Source organism: Mus caroli, chromosome 10 (assembly GCF_900094665.2).
Source record: "Mus caroli chromosome 10, CAROLI_EIJ_v1.1, whole genome shotgun sequence".
NCBI classification, from domain to species: domain Eukaryota; kingdom Metazoa; phylum Chordata; class Mammalia; order Rodentia; family Muridae; genus Mus; species Mus caroli.
This window is the reverse complement of record NC_034579.1, coordinates 21470741-21495282: the sequence shown is the minus strand read 5'-3', so window position 1 is coordinate 21495282 and position 24542 is coordinate 21470741. Positions and strand designations below refer to the sequence as shown.

The 24542-nt window shown below is 41.8% G+C and overlaps 1 protein-coding gene across 9 annotated transcripts in view; it reads right to left on the bottom strand.

Moving 5' to 3' along the window:
- Epb41l2 (erythrocyte membrane protein band 4.1 like 2) overlaps positions 1-24542 on the bottom strand; it is a 154731-nt gene that overhangs the window by 14489 nt on the left and 115700 nt on the right. For 2 of the 9 annotated variants that reach the window (XM_029482272.1, XM_029482273.1), the window contains exons 11-19: positions 23955-24127; positions 19429-19571; positions 14907-14969; positions 12952-13098; positions 6897-6950; positions 6162-6704; positions 4347-4469; positions 2337-2435; positions 731-811 (exon numbers count right to left, since the gene is read on the bottom strand). In XM_029482272.1, coding sequence (XP_029338132.1) covers positions 731-811; positions 2337-2435; positions 4347-4469; positions 6162-6704; positions 6897-6950; positions 12952-13098; positions 14907-14969; positions 19429-19571; positions 23955-24127 — 1426 coding nt within the window. Of the gene's footprint in view, positions 1-730; positions 812-2336; positions 2436-4346; positions 4470-6161; positions 6705-6896; positions 6951-8546; positions 8715-12951; positions 13099-14906; positions 14970-19428; positions 19572-23954; positions 24128-24542 lie in introns of all 9 variants that reach the window. The other 7 variants (XM_029482279.1, XM_029482274.1, XM_021174888.2 and 4 more) reach the window with 7 other exon arrangements.

Here is a 24542-nt window from a genome sequence, read left to right as displayed (position 1 = left end):
TCTTGCTGTGTGCCATATAATGGCCTTGAAATCATGCTTCTCCTATCTCAGCCTCTCTATCAGTAGGATTGTTTATTTGATATTTTTATACTATACTATAGTTTTCAGAACAGCTTACATATTTCAAAATTATTTATACAGCCAAAAGAAACGTAGACAATTAATTTGGGAGGTGGCTTGTAATAAAAACAACAGAGTGAGACTGAATGTTTTGCTTGATATTTGTAATTATTCTATCAATTTTGAAGAAGAGGACCTTATTAGTTACTCTTTTTCTGAGATCAATACATTTTCATCTTGAGAGAAATATTAGATAATCTTTTCTTCCCTCTACTACTCCAAATTTTAACAGGGAAAAGTCCTTAGTAGTCAATAGCCCAACTTTTTCCTTTGCTATAAAAATGCTTTGAAAATATTTAACAACTAGGCATGAGAAGTGTTGGTGGCTTTTGTTCTGTTTGATTTTTAGGGACATCAGTAACTGCCATTTGTTTTACAACATGTGACGACTTGTCTTTAAACCAGGCCAATGGGAAGCCCTCCCTCTCTTGCATGTCATCGCAGTGGATGATGAAGAATACAGCATGTTTTGTGCTGATGTACTTGGGACCTCTAGAGGGCGGGACACTCCAGGCTCAGAAGTGTCCTTCCCCTCTAAGAAGGGAACTGGACGCTACCCAGGATGTACCAGGAAGCAACCACACACAGACGTGACAGGAAAGGTGCTTACCTGATCATGATCCAGAGCTGCGTCTCCTGTGATCACAATGCGTTTCTCAATTCGTGTTTCAGAGATCCCACCTTTCACAGTCTAAGGTCAGAAAGAAGAAGACGCAATAACTGGAGATAACAAGCAGAGACTAAAGGCCAAGGCCAGCTTCCACCTGTCACCATCTTAAGAGCAGAACACAGAGCAGTGCAAGACTTGGGCTCTAGATCTTGCCTGTGCTGATCTGAATTCTTAATTCAACACAGAGTCCTATTGCTAAAATCATGCAGCATCATAGGTGTCCTCTGATTGAAAGCAGCCCCCAAAATACCAACATTCTGAGATTAAAATGGAACAGGTGCCATTTTGAAATCTAAGTGTTTCCATTGGGATAATCTACTACATTCCCCATGTTTCTTCCCTGTCAGTTGGCCAACTTGTGAAAAGAACAGTAGAAAGAAGAAAAAACTGCTTGGGATTTGTAGAGTTACAAATACTTTAGGTGAGTTTTACATTTAGGAAATTGTTTGATACTACAGTTTTGATGCTTGGTTCCAGTCATACAAATTCATTTCGTGAGTTCATTCAATTTAGAGCAACCAAAAAGAATGCTCGCATTTGATTTCAGACAAGGAAGGCAAATGAGATTTTCATTCAAGGTTTGAACTGATGATTGCTTCCATGTGTGGTTGTGCACGTGGACAGAGACCACACTGTGCACCGGCTATGCAGAAGACTAGGGTGACCGAGGCCCTGCATGAATGAATGGCCTCACGAGGGATACTGCTCAGGTGCAGCTCAGAGTACCCAGGGCATGCTGGAGATGCTCTGAGATCTTTGAAACAGAACACAGCCAATACCAGTATCCTGAGCAGGCACACAGGCAACCTCTACAACCGTCAGAATTCACACACCATGTCCCAGCAGTGGCACGTAACTGAGAAGCAATGCTCACCACTAGCTTTACAATGTTAGAATGAGAGCCAGCATACACTTCATTTCTAACTCACATTGCCTGCTATTTTTGTTTGCTTCTTTAAATTCTTGTCCAGAAACATGGGGTGGAAAGGGTATAACAAATACATTTAAGACCATTAAGCACTAATCCAATGTGAAAGCAGAAGCAAAATGAAATGCTGGAAAGTCAGACTTGAATGTGTTGATATGCAGCAGAGTCAACTAGACACTTCCTCCTAGGGTCTTAGTAGGTCTGGAGTGCTCGACTTCCAAGCCCCAGACACAGCAGATGCTGTCAGGCTGAGGACTATGGGTGATATAGCAGTAAACGTTTAGAAAGGGCTCTGGGTAAATGTCAGGTCTACACACTAGGATTGAAATAAATGAGAGAAGTCTCACAGTTCTACTAAAGTACTACTGTCTATGCAGCTGTCTTAAATATACTAGTCATATTTTTACCCCCTTGTACTTTATAAAACTGAAATTTGGTTCAAAACAATTTGTCATTGGAGCCTAATTTCTTGGATAATTTAAGAAGGGCATTTCAGTCCACTGGCACTGTCTGTGTCTTACTTAGAAGTGTGTAAAGGAACAAAGGAGCAATACAGAAAAGAGCTGTTTGCCATGGTCCATTCATTCTTCTCCCTAGAGCTCCCCTGGGTTGCTTTACCTTGGTGATGTGTGTGGTTGTCGTTGTTGACGCGGACTCAGATGTGATGGTTTGTGCGGTCAGTAACACGCCCGAATCACCACCAGCCCCGCCGTCAATCTTTGGACAGTTGGAGGAAAAATACAAAGTAATGCTTAACTTCCATCATGTCAGAAAAGAGCCCCCCACTACATATGCATCTTCTAAGAGCTCCACAGCTGGCAGGAGATCCTATCTTCCTATTCTCTGCGTGTTGTAGTGGTGGTTCATGGTCCAGAGAGCAGCTGGCATTGAAAACAGAGCTGTAAAAACCATGATGTACAGAAACAAACCATGTCAGGAGGAGGAAGAATGAAGGAGGAGGTGGGACTGTCAATCACACAAGAGGAAAGAACACTTGTAGAAGCTAGAAAAAGAACCCGAGAACCCGAGGACCCGAGGAAGACGCTTCCACAGTGACCAGAAGTACTGGCTTTGCTTACTGTTTTTAAGCACAGGTGGGTAAAAATAGGTCAACATTTCCTCAGATTACTAAGTGGTAGAACCTGCTGAGAGCAGACTGGACTTGAATGATTTGGTTATTTACTTCCCTCGAATATATTCTGTAAAATGTTCAGAGTTCTTCCAATGGTTGATATCTCATGAGTATATATATGAGTGTACATAGTAATACTGTGTGTATGGATATACACACACATATATGCCACTGTATATATTTTTAAAAGAGCTACTTTGATTATGTTAACACTGGAAGAGGCAGAAGATTCTAGAGACTCCCAGGGAAAATAACAAGGCAAATTAATAGCTTAGTTCTGTGAGACTCACAAACACAGCTCCCTATTTCCTGACATGAACACAAGAAGCTTCTCTCAAACCCACCCCAGGTATCTGACCCCCTTTCTGCGAGGGTTACCGGCAACACTGCAGACCTAGTCAGAGCAACCTTCTCACAGACCTGCCTGCCCACATCAGTTTGCTTGCCCTTAGGGGGCAGCCATGCACACATATAGATAACATGCTTGAAACTTTTTCGATAAATGTTGCATACATGTATACATTCAGTCTTAAAGTACTTTGAGACCTGACCTTCTTCACCATACTGCAATCCTACCAGAGAAAGGTCAGTCACTTATCACACACATTTTACACAGGTCCAGTTTGAAGTGAACTGTCTTGTCCCATGTCATTCGTTGGCATCTGCATGCATATGCTTGGGGAGCCTAGAGGACAGTGTCAGGTGTCTTCTCAACTCCTCCCCTACCGATTTGAATTTGGCAGCACTGCCCAGGGATGACCCCTCAGCACTGAGATGACAGGTCTGTACCACTCCGGCTTTGAACAAGGGATCTGAACTCGAGTCCTCATGCTTGTGTAGGAAGTGCTTTACCGTAAAACTAAGCAATCTCTCCAGCTTTCTTCTCTAAAAATATCTCTGCAGAACCGGAGTCTGTAGAGCATGACGTTCCTGTAGTCACCTGGACACTGTTACATGGAATCCACCACACATGTAAGGTAAATGACCCAGAGTAGGAGGGAAAGTATGTGGGTGCCTCTAACGAGAGAATAAAATCAGAGCTTATTTGGTCTGCCTTCATGAAGTCAGTGCTGAGGGAGCTTATAACACTACAGATCTACATAAAATATCACATCTAGTAAGCTCTGCAGAGTCATCTGAGTCCTAAGAATGTGCACATTTTTAGATACAAGAGGCCAGAAAGGCCCTGTAGTAACAGGCTAGGGCTTGTGCAACCTGTCTTAGCCACCCATGTGCACGGCTCTCCTGTGAAGCACCAGGTCACCAGCATGTTCCTCCTCTCCTTCTCTAACTGCGGTTTCTCTTTAGGTGTCGGGGTTGACTGCAGCTCTCTGTCTAATCTAAGACAGCAACAGAGCTAGTCACAGTGCTGGGACAGTTGCAGTGTGTGAAAAGTTCTATCAAAGCCAGGAACAGGGGAAGACACTGAAAACAGAAATAGGCATCCTGAACAAGAAAGGGGATTCAAATACAGTGTCAATCGTGAGCTTTTGTACCTGTGGAGACTCATATGTGATGGTTTTGGTCTCAGTTTGAACAATGGGGACTTCCTTGGTGGAGATTTCTGTCCTTTGTGAGGCATCAGAAATTGTTACCATCTCTGTTTTTACCACTGGTGGCTGAGGTGGAAAAGGAAGGGAAAGATAAATTCTAGTGGTCATGAAGTAGAAGTGGTTAAAGGAACCTTCAAAAATAATTGTTAAAAAATATCCAAATATACATTCATGCATGGAAAGTCAGAGTAAAGCAAATAAAGTAAAAGATATAAAAGATGTATCTCCTTAAAGTACATCACACGCACACACACACACACACACACACACACAGCTAAGCTAACACAGTGGTTCCCTGAACTGCACTACTCTTCACACTGTGCTGGTCCTAAACCATTACACCGACACATGACCGTTCTACTTTGGAAAAAAGGAAAGATAACAGCGTGTACCGTATAAAGGTAAGTACCTTTATCTTTACTGACACTCAAAGGACCAAATGTGAAGACTTATTATTTTTGACTGTAAACTCTAAGATCCAAGATTTGCTCCTTTTCCCCCAATTTCTGAAACCGTTGTCAGAAACGATATTTTCAAGTATGAGTACGTTCAATTACACTCATCTGAAAGTTTGCTTTCTTTCGCAGAAAGTACAATAAAGTGTTATCTAAAAGCAGTCCGTCAGTGTCGGGTTGAGTGCTCTGAAGGGTTTAAGCATGAGAAGAGGTACAGAGTCTGCTAACCCTGCCGGGCATCCAAAGCACAGCAGACTACAGCTCTGCCAAATGTTAGAGCATGTCGTTGAGAGAAAGCGTCCAACACGTGTAACTGCTTAAATGGAAAAGGCAGAACAGAGTGCTCAAAAGACTCTCTAGATGTCTTTTCTGAAGTGAAATATGAAATTTAAAGTAAACTATTTACTCCAAAATAAACCCACTTAAAGACTGTCCACTCCATCAGAGAGAAATGCTAACAAACCCTGACAACTATGGGCCTTCTGGAACCGAGAGACATTCCTGCTCAAGTAAACTATCACGTGAGTCAATGCCCCTCACAATCAAGAACCAATCTGAGAGGAATATGCAAGGTTCTCTTTCTTGACAACAAAGAGGAGACACATCTAATATAGATTGGTCTACAAAACAATGGCAAAGAGTCCAGGACTGATGGAGGAACACAAAGCCTGTGCTTGCAGTGCACTGTTTAGTCCTTGGATGCCAACAAGAAAAGACTCAGCCAAACCACATTCTCCCTGGACTCTAAAGACAGGTCACAATGGCACCCCAAAACCAGCATTCTCCCCATTACCTACAGCAGCAGCTGTGAGCTCTAGGGAAGAGTGGAAAGATGCAGGGAGTCACGTGCAGTCATTACTTCAGGAGCGCACACCAAACCCACCGCCTCTCAACTCTCAACAGTACACACACATTTTACTACATAAACCCATGAGAAATGGCATGTGATTAGGAAGGCGTGCAAAGGAAGACAAAAGCATGCAGAACATGCAAAGGAAACCTGGATGGAAACAAGAAAGAAAGGCTGCAGCTGCAGTTGGCTTGCAAGCCATTCACCGCAGCAGAGAAGGCAGCAAAAGGCTGCAGCTGCAGGTGGCCTGCAGACCAGCCCCAGCAGCAGAGAAGGCAGCAAGTGTGACCTGCAGATGAGCAGCAGAGCAGTGCCTTCCCTTCTTCCCACGAGACAGAAAAAACAGACTCTTGCTGCAAAGCGGAAGGAGAATCAGTAGAAGGGGAAGAATGGCAGGCATTTCCACCTGAGAAACAGTGCTATAGCTTAGCTCATGCCGAGACTCCCATTTACCTCTGAACAACAAATAATCTCTGGCAAACCATCAAGGTCAAGATGGGGCACCTCTCCATTAACTCTGTGCGGGTCTTCCTCTGCTTCTTCTCTCGGGTCCTGCTCAGCAGTGCCTCCGTGTGCACCCTTTTCTCCAGGTAACTTTTGGGCAACTACATGTTCCTGGGCCTCTGTTTCTACTGGGAGCACACTGGCCCCTGCTTGTCTGTCTGGGATGGCGTCGGGCACTGCTGCCTCCCTCTCTACTACCTTGGCTCCTTGGCCGGGCTCTTCCTCCAGCTCTTCCCTTATGGTGCCCTCGGTCACTCGGTGGTGGGGCTGGTACTCTCCCATGTCCTCCTCACTCTCGCTGCTGCTGCTGCTGCTCTCAGAAGACAGGGAGGTGGAGTCTTTGTGTGCCACAGGCTCCACCTTACGAGTCTCCCCAGGACCATGCCCCGGTGACATCTCTTTACCATTCATTTCTTCTGTGATTACGCTTTCGTCTTTCCCAACCTCTGCCCGCTTCTTCTCCTCCACTACATTCAGAGTCTCATGTGAACTCTGTACAAAAACAAGACGGATGAGGGAAAACAAAAATATATGAATAAATAAAAACAGTGGAAGCCCAAATTAACTGATGGCAGATTCATGTCATGAAGAAGAACAAGATGACGGTGATGTGGACTGAAAGGGAAGCGTGACCATGAGGCAGATGAGAGGTGTGAGGGAATGGCATTAACATGGAAGGAGAACCTTAACAGCGTCCCTGGGTCCAGTGCAAGGCCCTTCCGACGTGGGAGGACGAGTCTGCGAAACAAAAAGCAACCAAGGACACAAAATCAATATGGTTTTACCTCAACAACCACCAAGACAGACATGTGACAATGTAAACACAGAACAGCGAGAATTAACCCTACTGAACCCTGTGCTCAAGGTCACACACAGGACAATTAGACAAATGCCACAACACTTACAAAAACAAACAACACAGCCAGTATTCTCACAAAGAAATTTTAAAAAATGATTAGGACTATTTATGGACTTGAAACTGTTAAAGAAAAATATGCTGTGCTCTACGTAAGCTTACTAATCAGCTCACAGGATAAAGTTCACAAATTAAAAATCTGTTCCCCAGATCCTTTAGTCCGAACCTAGAACAAGGGCTGGGACCCCAAGTCCTAAACAAATGCAGCATCAAGGACAGACTGATGCACTGATTTCTTCCTTTTTGGATGATGCTTTTTAAAAAAGCATCTTGGATTGGCAGAATTGTGGTTGGTTTCAAACAGCTATTTACATTAAGATGTTCATTCCAGAAAGTTACTAATACCTCAATTTGAAGTAGAGATATAGTAACATAAATTACGCTAGTCCAGTATTAACTGGGGTGCAGGGTTCTTTTAGAGGAGGCTCAATGCTTCATGCTACCTTACACTTACAGAAATAAAACAGAGAGAGAAGTTTATATCCTTGTGGCACTCCCATTAGTGACCTAACAAAAAATAATTTAGTTCCAGGCAGCGGTGCTGTTTACTCAAAATATCACCCACACTGAATGCAGATGTGCACTGGTCCTCTGACCATGCTGGAACGCTAACTGTTGTGCCATCAAGACACTAACTGTACTCAGAGGTTTTCCTAATAGGCATCAATCACATCATGGGTCCCAGCAACCAAGGACACCCAGAGCTAAGTGATACAATCGTCTGTCGTTCCTACAAACATAGGCTACAGCCTCTGTCACTGGTTACTCTCAAAGTCATGGCAACTGTATGTCTGAGTTGCTCAAAATGCATGTCATGCCAAGTAAAAATGTGATCAATAGAACAAAGAATCACCTTTCCAATTTTACTGAAGACTCAAGAGTTTCGGATAGTAAACTGAAAACCTCAAGCCTGTTCTTATAAGCAAGTTCATTTAGCTACAGACTCCTGCAGAGATGAAGGTGTCTAGTGCTCACAGCATCTCTAAGGAACACATCTCCAGCTCACTATAGGCCAGTGGCAGGACTGTTACTGAGCCTCAAATGGCTGCACAGGTTTGGCTTGCTCAGGATTCCAGAGGATCATTCCAACACACTTACCGCAGCATCTGTAGTCAGGTATGTAAGTGCTGTTTTAAATAATAAACTACCAGAAGATACCTGGACTTTGGGTTTTGAAACTTGAGCTCTTAGCTGGCTCTGCTTAGGTGAGGCTTTCTTCTGTGTAATAACTACAGCTCTGGGCCTCAGTGCTTTCAACAGTTCCCAAAATGTTGGCATTTCCCCCCAATCTATGAGAGGTACTCTATAATCCTATTCATTGTTTCGTAAGTGGAGGAAAAGATACCTAAATGCCCCCAGAATGAAAATCCGTCTCGTGTGCTTTTAGTAGCAGGGAGGGGAAATGAAGTAAAATGCACCTCAGGCGAGTGTGAAAAGGGCGAAGAAGAAAGCGGCTCTCTGGGTGCATTAGCGTTCACAACAGGGCCCTCTGCTGTCCAAGTGGTGGCTGAAGGGAAGGAGGCTTTCACACTAAGAGAAAAGCCCTGTCCACTAAACAGAATGGATGTTATCTCCTCTTCTAGGCTCTAGAGGTCAGAAAAGGAAGAGGCAAAGAGTTAGCAACACATCAGGACAGACAGACAGCAGTGACCTACTGAAGGAAAGAAGGTTATACAAGAAAGAACAACAGAACAGCATCCAATGAAAGCAAAGATGAGAACGTTGGAGATGGAAGCAGGCTAAAGTGAAGGCTTGCCCGAACACCAGCGTTTGCACCGCCATTTATCACTGCACTGTGACAAACGGCACCCCTCAAGCCCTCAAACACTGCTGTCTGAGGTAGCCCCTTGGCCACTTTCCACAGAGAGCTCTCTCCAGCAGCTTTAGAAATGCTTTTCCTGGCTGGGCCCTGCTCTCCATGCACTTCCATATGCACTCTGGATCTGAGCACCCTCGTGACAAAGCATAAGCACCCAACTCCTATGCTCTCCTCTCTACTGCACATAACTGCAACAAGCAGTCCTGACGGAACGGGGCGGGGTCCACTTGTTTTCAAAAACGGTTTGAAAAATAAGACAATCCCAAAATTTGACAACTCAGCATCCACACATATTTAACTTTCATACTTCTATCCCTTAACCAATACTTCCTAGCCTGCCTGAGGGTGATGGACAAGCTGTGACAATCCTCAGAAACTTGGAATGTCATTAAGAATAAACTAGGAAATCCTTCCACCCCTCCTGCCCCCATTAAGTGGAACTTTGCGAGAATTCTTAATAAACCACATTCTCCAGCAATCTTTTTAAAAAGATAAATGCTTGCCATGTATAAAGTGTTCTTCAGAGTGGGAGAGTGTAGAAGTTCTTAAATTTTTCAGCAGAGAAAAAAAGTTTCCCATCTTAATAAAAATTGTGCAATTACCGTGCTATGTATGCACTGGATCGAGTGTTTTCCCAGGTCTCTCAGTGATGTGGGACGCTGCACAGGCTGAGTGCTTGCCTTGCATGCTCACCATCCTGGGACCCATCCTTAGTACTGCAGCCCCCCAAAGTACCTTACAACAAAGTGTAGCTCATCTCTCATACAGAGTCAAGAGAATACAAGTTGTAGAATACACAATGGTTACTTACTCATTAAAGACTAAAAATCTATTGGCCTCTAATTTTCTGTGCTGTTCTGCCCCAAAATTATTCATGGTCAAACCAAAGCCATTTTAAAAATTCAACGTATTTATTTTTAAACAAGACACCACTTCTTTAAAAAAAAAAAAAAGAAACACAAAAAATCCCAAAAACCAAATCAAACAAACCAAAAAACCAGCTACCTCGATGGTCAGTTAGAGATGAGAGATGGCTCAGCAGATAAGAGCCCTTGTTCTTGCAGAGGACCCAGGTTCGATTCCCAACACCCACAAAGCGATTCACAAGCATCTGTAACTCCAGTTTCAGGGGATTTGATGCCCTATCTTTGACTTCTCTGGGCACCAAGCACACATGAAGTATACATACATATATGTAGGTAAACACTCACACACAAAAATACACAAATCTTTTAATTATTTTTCTTAGACCCATATTATGAGAATCTGGAAATTTTAAGCAAATATATGGACATGTTTTGGTTTTTTTTTCTACTTTTCAATAATGATTATCTGAAGATAAATAAGAAACCCTGTAAAATCAACAGTGAAAGGGAGACATAGAACAACTGAAATGGCATCAGCTCAAGTCAGAGCCAGAGCACACTGAGCGCACACTTCCAACAGTGGTATGTCATCTCAAGAGACACAGACACAGGGCCATAAAGGCTTTGTGGGTGAAGCAACCAGAAAACAGGAGCTAGATCACCTGATATGTAGTATATGTGTATATATTTTATACACAAGACAGAAAATACAGTCATTTCAAGTGTACATAATCCCTCTAGGAACATTCCCTGATTAAACATCATATAATTCCACTCTATACATTATTTTATACTATATATTCTTAAAACATGAGATCCAGAAAATGATTATTTTAAATATCTTCACCAAAATTCTAGGTAATGTTGCCAAAAGCCCTTCAAATGATGCCATTTGAGTTGGCTTCTGTGCATTCTGATTAATACTCCCTTGTCATTTAGCCATTGTGTGTCCTTACAGCTTAAGCCTCAACAGTTGTGTATGCTCTTCCTTTAGCGTAGAAACATCTTCTCATCTAACTTTCTCACCATTAAGAATCCACTTTAAGGGTCCTCCTGACCCTTCGAACACACACTAAGACTTACCTTTTGACATTCTTAGTGTATGACACTCTCTAATCACTGAATGTGTGCACCTGCTGTCTCCCTCCCCAGCAGACTCTAAGCTCTCAGGGCTACCAAGCCAGCTAAGCAACCACAGCAGGAGTACAGTAGAAAGAAGTGGAACTCTTGTTGCCTCCCTTGTGACAATACTCAGGGACAGAGAGGAAGAAGCTGCTGCATGGAACAGCAGCAGCTGTGCTAAGGGGCAATCCAGGGCAGTCCAGGGCAATCCAGGGCAGTCCAGGGCAGTCCAGGGCAGTCCAGGGCAGTCCAGGGCAGTCCCGTGAAGGTCCTTTCCCAAGCACAATGATGGATCATGCATCACCTAACATGGCTGATCTTCCTAGACTTCCATACTTTCAAAATGCAAGTAAGGGGTTAGGATAGGATTTCTCCCCAATGTTCCTACAGTCCCAAATACACATGAGCCTAACTTGTTAATTTTGTTTGGTTTGGTTTTTCTAGACATGGATTCTCTGTGTAGCCCAGGCTGTCCTAGAACTCACTCAGAAGACCAGGCTGGCCTTGAACTCACCTCCCTCTGCTTTCCAAATACTGGGATTATTGGCGTGCATCACCACGCCCTTTCTTTTTGTTTGTTTGTTTTTTGTTCCCTCTGAGGAACTTTGGCTGTTATGAGCCTAACTTTTTAAACATTCAAAAACTATTTGAAAGATAAATTGACGTTAAAAATCGTACTCCTGAATGTGAGCTGAACTCTCTGGAGGAGGGGAGAGGAAGCAGATGCAGGGATAAGAGGAAAGCACCTTGTGTGCCTGAGCTGTCCCTGCTGATGATGTCTGTGCTGCCACCATCGGGTACTGCTCCCTCGTGGACAGAATATCCTTGAAAGGACTCCAGCCTTTTCTCTATTGCTTTAAACAATGACACAATCAACACAAAGACACATGCATCACACCTTAGCAACACAGATGTAAGAGGATGCGTGGGGCAGTGGGACAGACCAGACGGAACAGTACACAGAGGAAGGCCGTTCAGTCCTAGGTCTGAAGTCACTGCTTCTCTAGAGATTCTAGACCACGCTGTTGAAAGCACTGGCCAGTAAATGCTGCTTTCTTCCTTCACAACACAGCGTGCAGCTTATCTAACCTCTCCATTTGACAGGTTTTATTTTTCAGTTCACCAACCGCTTTTGTTCACTGGTTTTTAAAGCTCTGCTTTCCACTCAAGGCCACCAACTTAGAAGCATATTACTACTAGGGGCTTGCTCTGAAGAGGGGCGAGCAAAACCAACATGGAAGTATCCAAACCAAATGTTTACAATTGGGCAATAGTCACTACATAATGAAAGGTACATAATAAATTCTACCACAGCAGCTTTCCAAAGTGAAAAGCAAACTCTACGACTCTCAAGAAGGATGTGCCCATAAACTGTATCTGGAAGCATCAAGAAAAAAAATATGAAGGCAGAAAATGGAATGGATGTAGAGATCTTCTTTGAGGACTCTAAAGGCAATCCTTGTGACAGTAAGCAGTAAGGCCTTACCTTCTATAAAAACAAAGAAGAATGTTTGGGGTTCACTGGTGTTTAAAAGTTTTTCCAAGAAGTACTCGAAGAGTATTGATGTATAATATTTTGTAATATTTCAGAACTTTCCAACAGAGCTCATCAATCTCCAAAGGTAAATCTTAGCTCCTTATCTTCATAGTAATAACCTTAAGCTAATCTACATGTATTTTCCTTCACAAACCAAATCCTTATTTGAGAATCCAGTAGCTAAGCTTCTTAGACACACACCTTGCATTAGTTCCTGAGTTGGCCTAACAACTCAACACTGCTAACTTATTACCTAAATGCAATACAATTACTCTCAAAGTATTTCCAAAGTACTTTGCAGTGCATAAAATTTACCTAAGAATTAAACTAACAAATATTACATTGTTAATACTTAGTAGTTTAAAAATTGTTAGCAATAGAAAAGAGTTTATGTGCAAACATTTTCTAACATCTGAGAATCGACAAACAAGATGCAGGAGCACATGAGACAAAGAGCCGAGAGGCAGCCAGTGACATACCGCTTGTGGTTGGAAAGGCAGAGGTGTGACCCGCCGCTTCTCCCATTCACTGGGGCGAGGCTCAGGTGTGGACGCCATGAAATTGCGCTTGAGTTCACTAATGCTAGCCTGATGTTTCAGAATGGCCTCCTGGGCCTTATCCAGGTCCTAGCAACATGTAACATGACAAAGGGGGAATCCAGGACGAAAAACCCAGCAGGGCAAAAGCAGAACCAAAACAAAAATACAATAAAGTAAACTTATGATTCAAAAACGTAATAAAGCAAGAAAAATGCCAAGTCTCAAAAGCCATATTATTATCTGTGGATAACCCTGAGTACATAAAAATTTGAAAACAAAGTCATTGAGTTATTTTACTCATATCTGAATGATTTTAATTTCTTCTCTATTTGGGATTTTAAATGATTTAAAATTATTCACATTAGAAGGGAGCCATGGAACTGACTATAATGGCTAAGAATCCACATATACACACACTTGGGTTTAAATAGCAGCCTATGACTTTGTTAGCACAAATTTATCTTTGGTATAAAGGGTCTTCCTAAATTGTATTCTGTGAATACAGTAAAATACAGAAGGGTAAAGTTAGAGACACACTTGGCCTGAAGGGAGCAAGCCTGCCCAGAACCATCACCAAAAGTAGAAAAACCAAGGGATGGCTTTGTCGGGAAATTCAAATGCCAGTGTCTTCTAATTCTTAAGGAATAAAAATAACTCCTTACAGAGACTTTTCTGCTTGGTCTTTCTCTAAATGAACGGCATACTGGTCTCATGTAATAACAAAACACAAGAGAAAGGCCTATTCGTTCTTCTCTCTGCCATGGGCCCAGATGAATCAGATAATTGGCAGATTTAAAAGAAAAAAAAAAAAAACACAACAAAAAAATCAAAGCAAAATGGAAACTGGCTCTGGTAAGTACTGCATATATAACCAATGTTCAGGAATTTGAATGAATGGCATTTTAAAAGTTTTGTTGTATTTCAAAAGTACCAGGCTGCCTGCAGATTACAGTCCCACTCCCATAGGGCAGGCAGGTCATGCATCTGGTAAACCAGCTACTCCACAGTCATGCACAAGCAGAGTCGTTCACCAGGAGCTTCTATAGCCAGCTGCAAAGTCAGGAGACCCTGAGACTGCTGCATGGCATGGGGAATGACTGGCTTGAGATCAGGCACGTTTCTTGCATCTGTTCACAACAATGTTACTTATTATACTTTACAGCACTTTAGTAAGGTAAGCGACAATACAGCTCCACATTCTCAAAGCTGCCAAAGCAAGGGAAGAGACTAGTCAGATTACTAGAGCTGCAGGGGCCCTGAATATGCTGCACACCCCTCAGCACAACAGGGAAAGATGGCCTTTTGTGACATGGGGAGGGGAGCACACTTTACAGTTCCCAATGTCTCTATCTACATCTCTCCTCCTCCCTTCCCTCCCACCCTCTCTCCTCTCTTCTTTTCTTTCAGTAGGGACAATCCTATTAATTAGCATATTCTCAGGTCCAACACTTTAAAGGGACCACATACCTCATCACATAGATAGCAGTAAGATTTCAAGGGGAAGCCATAGTTCAAGGGTTAAGCAAGTGGGCTAACATTATATAAAAATTACCTACTCTGACGTATATTAATCTCGAGGTTGTATTACTTCATATTGTATAGCTTAAAGGTGATCTATTAGAAAAACGGGCTTACTTAGTAAAGAATAAACCTAATTTAAATAAGAAGAGCTTTTCTCCCAAGCTGTAGCTTGAAAACTTACAGTAGAAATATTCCTTCCCACGCCATCTAAGAACTAAGGCGGACTGGTAACATGCACTCCCAAGTTCAAGAGCCCCATGCATTGCATGCACTGTGCTTGAAGAGAGCAGCCAGCCAGTCTGTGCGTGACCTCCCGTCCACAGCAGCCTGGCAGCCAGAGGGCAGAGTGCAATGCTTTTTTAGATCATACAAACCTCCAACATTAAATTGCTATGTCTGACATAAATATTATCCCCGTCTACTCTCAAGGTATTTTTCTGTGAAATTAAATCACACACAGGGAGAAAAGGCAAATAAACACAAGTGTATCAGTCAGCGAGCAGCACAAACAACCCAGAATTTCATAATCTAAGATTTTAAAATAAAAGAATAAAAATCTTAAGAGTCACAACAATCAAAGCTGAGTACATTCCACCATCATCTCCCATCCCACCCCAACCCCAACCAAAGGAGCAACAGGGCAGCAGGCACTTATTTAACATAAGGGAAGCAGACACCTGCTCTGGGCACATCTCTGCATCTTCCATCTTCCCCTGCAAAGCCACTGGCCACACAGGCAGAAAGGAGGGCTCCTGGCAGGGCTCCACCTCCAGGGCAGAGATGCTGTGTCCGACTGAATGGGCGCTGTGGCAGGACAAGCTTGCCCTGCCCCAGGACACGCTAAGCCAGTGGCTGTCTTCGCTAGTTGCTTGCTGTGCATGATGAAATGGCCCTTTGCGTGGGTGGGATGGACAAGGGCAACTCACTCTTTCTCAGTCCCTAGAGTGCGCTCCACTTTAAAGAATTTTCTTTTTTAAGCAGAATAAAAATGAGAGTGCAAAGATGGCAAAAGCCAAGCAGCAATGGAACGAGGTACAGAGACACCAAATTTGCCTTCAGCTCTGAGTAGGTTACAAATTTTACATCACTATACAGTGCCCTGTCAGTTTTTAAACATAGGTTTTCTTGGGGAAAAATTAGCCAATTAGCTTTTTTTCATATTAAAAGAGATATTTACAAATAATCTTTCATATATTGCCACTTTCCATAAAATTTTTATATAATAGTTTTCTGCAGTTGGATATTTCCAAATATTTAATGACTCCAAAAATCAATCTGTAAGTAGGACTAAGAAATATTGAGTAAATGTTGACACTAAGAGACTCATGTCAGAAACAAAAACAGACACAAAAGGAACGTCAGCTTCCCAGGCTAGCCTAGCCCATCCAGGAGCTCCCCTCCTGGGCTGCCACAACAAAGCCACAGAGTGGAAGGAATCCTGTTTTCTAACCATTCTGTGGTATGTGTGAGAGGTAAGTGGGAGCTAAGAGCTTTTCCCCACCTCTGTATCAGATGTGAAAAGCATGGCATAGTTACTATACTTGGGAAGAGTCAGCTTCTACGTTCTTGGTCAACATTTAATTCACTCAAATGTTGATTTGTGGTTATTTCTCAAGTAAATGTAAAGAATTACAATTTCTTCTACAATGGCATATTCGCTCAATTTCTTATTTTTTCTTTTTGTTTGCCCTTTTTTCTATGATATGTACTCTGTGTTGATAGAAATCCTAAGATACAAGATACTTTAACTTAATTAACCAGACCATATTGAACAAAATAATAAAAATCGTGCTGCACATGCTAAGGCTGACTTCCTAGTAGTGCGGAGGTAGAACACTTCAAACAAGCTCTTACACAGATGTAAGAAGTCTCAGACACCTAATTCTAAATACACAGATGGAAAGGGCAACCTCATGTTTAGTCTAATATCTCAGAGCCATGGTTCATTTTTAATACACACTATAACCGAATTATCATCTATCTTATAAAATGCTCAATAATGATTCTTATATAATTACATAATTCAGGGTAGAAGAAAGAAGACTAAGTAAAATTCATCTACTTGGTCCCCAAATGCTAAAAGTACAACAGACATGGAGTTTCTGAGACTTAAAACATCAGGTGTGCAATTTACATACAGACTTGGGCTCATAAGTGCAAGTGCAATATTGAGTTTTGATCAAGATTAAAATACTATGTTCTCCTGCTATGTGTCAATTACAATTATGCCCAAAACATTCTAAGTTTTGTTTCAAAACAATGTTCACATGCTTATGGAACAATATTGATACTTATCTTCAAAACATAGCCAATATGAATGCTCAGACACTCCTTTAACAACCTAGTATGATCTAAGATATTCATACAATGATCTTACCAGTTTGCACTGAATTTAGAATGTGTATAGACCTGGACTTCAAATAGCAAAAGTATCTTAACTGACTGCTCATGCGAGTGTGTGTGTGTGTGTGTGTGTGTGTGTGTGTGTGTAAATGTGTACGTACTATGAGGGTAGTCAGTAAAATTGATGCACATGGCTAGACTCTATATTATAAGGGGGAACGTAACAAAAACAGGAGGGTAGGCTTCAGACACTGTAGCTTATGGAGGCATGATGGTCACTGCTTCTTCTTCCTCTGCTTTGTCATTCAAATCACAATCATAAAAAACATGAAGTGCGGTGGCCTTTCCTTCCAGATAGCAGAGGGCCAGTGCCAGAGGAAGGGAAAAGGTAAGAGAAAAAGCAACCGACTGAGAAGCCGAGAGCAGCAGCCCGAAGCTGAGGAGCAGTGAAGGGATGAAGGGAGGCGATGTGATGGGGACGCAATGCTGGACATCAGCCGGGAGGAAAGAAACCCAGAGCTTGGGGAGGCTGGGGAACGCCAGGTACCCATCTTCATCAAGGAGAGATGGGAAGCCAGAGGCAAAGCATTTGTGAAAGGTAAAGGGGAAGTAACGCAGCTCAGCATCCTTAGGGATGGCCGACCTGAGAGTCTTCTCAGGCACGGAAGGACAGTCAGGTTGACGAGGGGCTACAATAGGATCTAAGACAGAATCCAAGGTGGCCACTTCAGAGTCACCCATGGAAAGCAGCTCGAAGCTATCAAGTGTGGTCTGATCAGCCTCCCCAAAAGGGTCTTCCTCTGAAATGTCTGACAGCAAGTCCACTTCAAGGACTGGCAGGAGGTAAGGAGGAAAAGATGAAGTACAGCAAATGAGAGGTGACAGGGGGCACATGCAAGTGGTCTATTTTAACAACCCATGGTTGGGGATGAATCCCACAATGGTTATTTTCAAAGGAACAAGAAGGAAACAGAAGAAAAGAAGAAACATTAGTGAAAGCTTCACGCCCAAGTAGGTTTCATAAAAAACAGTCATTAAAAACTTAATTGAATAATCCACTTTGAAGGAGAGAAACTGGACTCCTTTTGTCACATAAAATTTACACATATTAATGACTATGAGGTTTTAGCTAACATTACTCAAACCTAGCTGCTGACACATGTATCTAAAAATGCTAGAAAAATGCTCATAGAACTAGTCATTTGCTAAAGACAAGAAAGATTTCGTTTAGAACTTAATACAACATTGTCTAGATTTTTTCATAATTACATATATCAACTGAAGACAAACTGAACAGAAATCCTGAACTTCCTCTTCAGTAGCTGTTTGCTCAGATACTCTGTAAGCATGACTGAAAAGATTCTGACCACTTAGCACTTGAAGGATATCATGTAGAACACAAGCTGTGTTGCTTTTTAACTAAATGGTATTTGCCAGATAATTTTCAACACATCACAAATTGTTTAACAACAGGATGCAAATATCCCCTGCTGTTTGATACCCTGTCCTGTGGCATGTGTCTGTGGTGGCCACAGAGGCTGTCAGTGCTTGCAAGAATTCCTACAGTACCAGCAGATGCTTCAGCAGTTAATAGTTCCTTTACACGTTCATTCTGCATGTCACTACAGTTTTCAAAGCCAGAGCTAAAAAAGGCACAGTGTGTCAAAAGGATGATCCAGGCTGTGTGTGTGTGTGTGTGTGTGTGAGAGAGAGAGAGAGAGAGAGAGAGAGAGAGAGAGAGAGAGAGAGAGAGACAGGCTGGTGGCAGGGCTCAAGATCCTAGAGTGAAAGGTATGAGGGTCAGTCTGGTCCCACCCTCCACGGGGCAGTGGGGGGGGAGGGAGAGGAAGTGTATGTGTGTGTGTGTGTGTGTGTGTGTGTGAGGGGGGGGGAGTGTGTGTATGTGTGTGTGATCTACTTCCAATGTTACATATAAAATAATGCTTTGTGCAAGCATGGAAATGATGTGAGGAGCTCAAAAGTTCTTTAGTCAAGTGACTGGTAACCACTTGAAATGACTTTAGTAACAAAATAACAAACTGACAGACTAAAGAATGTCTCAGTTCATTAGCTATAGTGTAAGCACAAACAAGACAGAGACAGCATATAATCCTGCACTTATTCACAGATATGGATTATTAGTGGATTCATTTAAAAAAATTAAATCAATGTAATAAAAGACAGGGATTACCTTTAAAATTGACTAGTAGTAAAATACACAATTTCAAACCACATGGCTTTTATCATTGTTAAGTCAACTGATAATAAACTAAGAAAACAAGAAATGCCAGTGCATTGCTTTCTTATTTTTGTATAATCTACCCTGTTCTTGCATTAGTATAATTTACACTGAAACAAATATTTTACTCTGAAAAATAATAAAAACAAGGTTAGAAATCACAGTGCAAAGTAGCAGCCTCCATTTGAAACATATAAGATTGTAAGCATAGGTTACACAACGACAAGAAATTCTGACGTCTTAACTACTAAAGGCAGCAGAGAGTCTCTGATCTGAGCATCCTGCACAGCAGCACAAGTGCTAATGGGCCGTACCTTTCCCTCAGCGGGCAGGGGTGTAGCTTTTGTTGGGCTTTTGCTGTCCCTCCGGCCATCCTGGATGGTAGTATAGCTGATAACTCCAGGGCCAGGCACTGAGCCCTCTCCAGGAGGGCTTTGGTCCACAACACCAATCGGGGCTAATTAGAAGAGAAGTTGAAATATATTAGACCAGTTGAAGCTTTGAAGAACAGAACCCCTTAACCAAATGTATCTAGAACATAGTGTTTGAACTTTGGATATATCAATATGTAATATAAACTTGTTTTTAAACTAACACAAAACTCTACTAATATTCTGAGTTTTTAAAAATCCATCCAGATTTTTGAGCATGTGGAATTGGCCAGTAGGAGGAGCTCTCGACCCAACTGCAGAATTACAATGTCACCAATACTCCCTCTCATAGTCAGGCAGAACCAACTGTGTACTGCTGTCCTCTCTCTCACAATAAGATAGAACCTACTGTGCGCTGCTGTCCTCTCTCTCACAGTAAGGTAGAACCTACTGTGTGCTGCTGTCCTCTCTCTCACAGTAAGGTAGAACCTACTGTGTGCTGCTGTCTTCTCTCTCACTGTAAAGTAGAACCTACTGTGTGTTGCTGTCCTCTCTCTCTCAGTGAGACAGAACCTACTGTGTGCTGCAGTCCTCTCTCTCTCTCTCTCAGTGAGGCAGAACCTACTGTACTAGTGTTTTTGTCATAGTGTTGGATCACCTCAAGAGTCAGCAAGCCAAGTGACAAGTCTCTCTACCAGAGACTCCTCCTGAACAATGAAATACCCCTCAGGTCTTTTCCTCCTTATAAAAAGTGCTTTACAGATACCCTGTGGTCTACTTTTTTCCATGCACCAAGAAAAATTCCAATAAACAAAAAACCCAGAAAGCCGGAAACTGTTAAAGGATGGTGTGTGTAAGCCATTAGTTCAACGAGGGGTCTACCCTTTCAATCTTTGTTCTACACGGTACCAAACACTCCACACCCCTCGCCTGCCCCGCCACAACCTGCCCCTTTCCTAGCCCTGCTTTTGCATCAAATGATAGTTCTACTTAGACCCATTTGCTTTAGCCAGGAACCTCAAATTCTAGAACATCACCCTTTAATACTAGCAAGTCAAACAGGGCCCTTGAATGTATTTTCAAGATCCACACAAATTGTTACAACATTAAAATGAGTTCACATCTTACATTATACCTATTTATTTCCTAAAGCTGGTTTTTGCTAAGGTTTTACTAATTTTCCAGTGTAGAAGCATCTAATTATGCATACCTCTTTGACTTATTATACAATTTTAAGCACTTGCTGCCATCACAAATTATGACAAAATGAAAAATCTGACCAAAAGATAGTTTCAACTATACTAATACTGAAATATGAGTCAATATAAAATTAAAAATTACAAATCCAAGTCAACAATATGTTGATGGCACACATTTAAACACTCACCCATTCTGTGCGTAAGCAAGTGGTCTGCTCCAACCTAAGGTGAAGACCACAGCAGACAGTGTCATGTGACCACTGCATGCAGTCTGTGGGCTTCCTGACTCAATCTTCTCTCACCAGTCTCCGGGACCAGTTGATTCTTCAAAACTAACACTGCACTCTGCACGATAGGACCAACACTCTAAGGAGTCCCTCCAAGGCTTCCTACAGAATGGAGCCAGCAAGCCTAGCTAGCAGCAGCAGGCTTGCCTACAAGGCCTGAGTGTGCTGTCTTTTTTCTGGTCTCTCACCTCCGAGCCGCTTTGCACCTTCCACTACCTGGGATGACCTATGTTCTCCTCTCTTGTCATGGCTGTCTCTCTTTCATCCTTCTAGGCCTCTGAGGAGGCTTCCTTCCCTGAGGACTCTACTTACGCAGCCCAGCACCCCATCTATTGGTAACTCTCAGGTTCAGAAAACTCATGAAGACTGCTGTTGTTCCTAACCTCAGAGGAGGCTCCCTGCTTTACGACAGCTGCTCTGGGTGATCTTTACTTTTAAGTCTTCTGATGTCACCTTCAACTCTGCCTGTGATGCAATCACTAAAGGAAGATTATTCAACTATATTGTTCAAACCTTCAAACACAACACACATCAGCAACACTGATGGAACCCTGGTAAAAGGCTGAAGGAAGAAGCTCGGCACTGGGTCAGAGCAGCTCTGCCGTGCTGGGAAACAGAACACAGACCCCAGCCAGATTTCACTGCCATACTAGCAAGCAAAGTCTCCTACTTTTCACAGCAACACAATCATCCTTTTGATGCCCTGCCCATCTGATGGATCACAGTGTCCAAAGCACAAATGGGAAATAAAGGATTGGCGCCACGCCTATAGCTTTTCCTCGGGAAAACTGTTCACCTTCTGCAATAACTGCTCAATCAAGATGGCAGGTTTCCCAAAGAAGTGCACAGCCTACAAAGATGCCCTGGGTGACTGTTCTTCATTAGCTCTAACACAACATGAGAACTCTACAGCCTCCAATCTTACAACAAAAGCTGGCAAAGGTCCCCAGAAGGCTCCTCTGGGGCAGAAACAACAGACAGCAACTGCATCTACCCATGGCAAGAGCAGACTCAAGAGATGCCTACTCCAACTGGCATGTTTTGTTCAGACCTACTACGGAATATACTTAGTTGTTGTCTGACACTGTTATTCTCTATAAATAGTCTTATCTGGAAATATGGACAATTATTTGCTTGAAGCCTGTATTTTTCTGGTGATTCCTTAAAAGTTTAAGGAAGACTCTTGTGCGTTAACAACCACATATATCAAAATAGCCACAAGCAAAGCCCGGGAAGTAACTGTGTGTGCCTGCACCTATTTAGTCATTTCTTTTACCCAGAAAAATAGAGCAAGGCTAACCTGTGAGAATCTTCTACTAGTCTAGGAATCATCTGTCTTATCTAGGTACTTAACATCTTGCTATTCAAGTTCATATTTCATATTTCTATAGTTATATAAAGGAACAATCAAAATGGTATTTTTGCTAATAGTGCAATATAAAAATAAAAATTTCAAACTATTCAATATTAATATTCAATATAATGAAAAAGGTTGAAAAACTATTTTTCACTGAAAATTAATATTATTTTGTTATATAACAAGAAAAGCAGTTTAATAAAAATGTAACATCATCTTTTGTATAAACATTATTAATTGCTAATTTACTAATAAGCAATATGACAAATATGTGGAAAAGAAACATCACCTAAATCCATGAATGTTGCCATGTAAGACTACAAATATGTAGCTCACCAGAACTCTAAGAGAAACCATGAATATTTACACTATCTCCCCAGAAATACCTGAGTATGTATTTCTCTTGTTATTGTTATTTAAAACCATATTTAAAGTTAATACTTTTGTTATTGTTATTTAAAACCATATTTAAAGTTAATACTTTTGTTATTGTTATTTAAAACCATATTTAAAGTTAATACTTTTGAAACCTAGAATGACCTCTCACTGTTGTGAGTCTGGTAAACTTCGGAAAGCACACCTTCAAATCTGAGTAGTTTATAACTGTTTTATAATTACTGGAATCCATGTGCAAACATACCCTCAAATTCCCATAGAGCAATGTGAGCAACTAACAAGTTTAAGAAATTAAGCCATGGAGGCTGGAGAGATGGCTCAGCGGTTAAGAGCACTGACAGCTCTTCCAGAAGTCCTGAGTTCAAATCCCAGCAAGTCACATGGTAGCTCACAACCATCTGTAATGGGATCCAATGCCTTCCTCTGGTGTGCCTGAAGACAGCTACAGTGTACTCACATGAAAGAAAGAAAGAAAGAAAGAAAGAAAGAAAGAAAGAAAGAAAGAAAGAAAGAAAGAAAGAAAGAAAGAAAGAAAGAAAGAAAGAGAAAGAAAGAAAGAAAGAAAGAAAGAAAGAAAGAAAGAAAGAAAGAAAGAAAGAAAGCAAGCTTTAAAAAAATAACAAACAAATGAGGGGCTGGAGAGAAAGCTCAGTAGTTAAGAGCACTTAATACTCTTCCAGAGGACCACAAAAATGTATTAAAAAAAAAAAATTAAGCCACATTAGAGATCATAATCAAATAAAACCAAGAGAAACATATTCATCCAATAGCTTATAAACACAAAAATACATACTATTTATGTATGCTGCCAACAACATACATAAACAACAACAAAAATGTATGTTCAGAGTGACAACCTGCATACAATTGCTTTACTTTGAGAATAGCAACATTTTACTTATTTGGGGGTAACTGTCTATCCCTTGAGACCAGTGCTCCTCAATCCTACGGGTTGTGACTTCTATGGGGGATCCATATCAGATATCCTATATATCAGATGTTTACATCACAATCTATAACAGAAGCAAAATTAGTTACAAAGTAGCAACAAAATGGTTTTATGGTTGGGGTCACCACAACATAAGGAACTGTGTTAAATGGTGTCAGCATCAGGAAGGCTGAAGACAACTGCTCTAGAGGGTGTCTCATGGTCTTATGAACTAGATTATTGTTTTCTGACACCACTGAACTAGAAAAGATGAGTAGAATCCAAAAGTATAAACGTGTTACCTCCGTCTAGGCTCCTCGAGACACGTTTACTAGAGGCACGCTCAAATTGTGGTGCCGGCCTGTCTATGAGGGTACTTGCTTCTCGTGTCTGTGCCTGTGTGCGGCCGCTGTAGCGGAATTTGGACCCCAGGGTCAAGAACTTGGTCTTTGGTGGCTGCTCTGGAGACACGAGCCTACAAAGAAGGAATAATAAAATAAAATAAGGACAAAGTCTTCAGGTGGATTAAGAAAACCAAAAGCACAGGTATGTATTTTTAAGTTCTCATTTCATATATGATCAGTCAAAAAATTACTGCTCCACAGCCTTAATAAAAACATCCTTCCTATCTGTATGTGTGGTTTTCTTCTTATTTTGGGTTTTTGAGAAGAGTTGGCCTCCAACTCATCCACTAAGTACTGGGGCTGAAGTGCAGCACCGGATTGCGGGGGAAGGGGTTGCCATAGGTAGTTTTGTAACAGTAATGTGCTCACATTTTTTTTAAGCCCAACCACAAGAGCAGCTGCTCTGAGTGCGTATCAAGAGTGTTTATCTGATTCAGTGTAGATCACTTATGTAAACACATATGTCTGAATTTGTGCTGCTAGCTC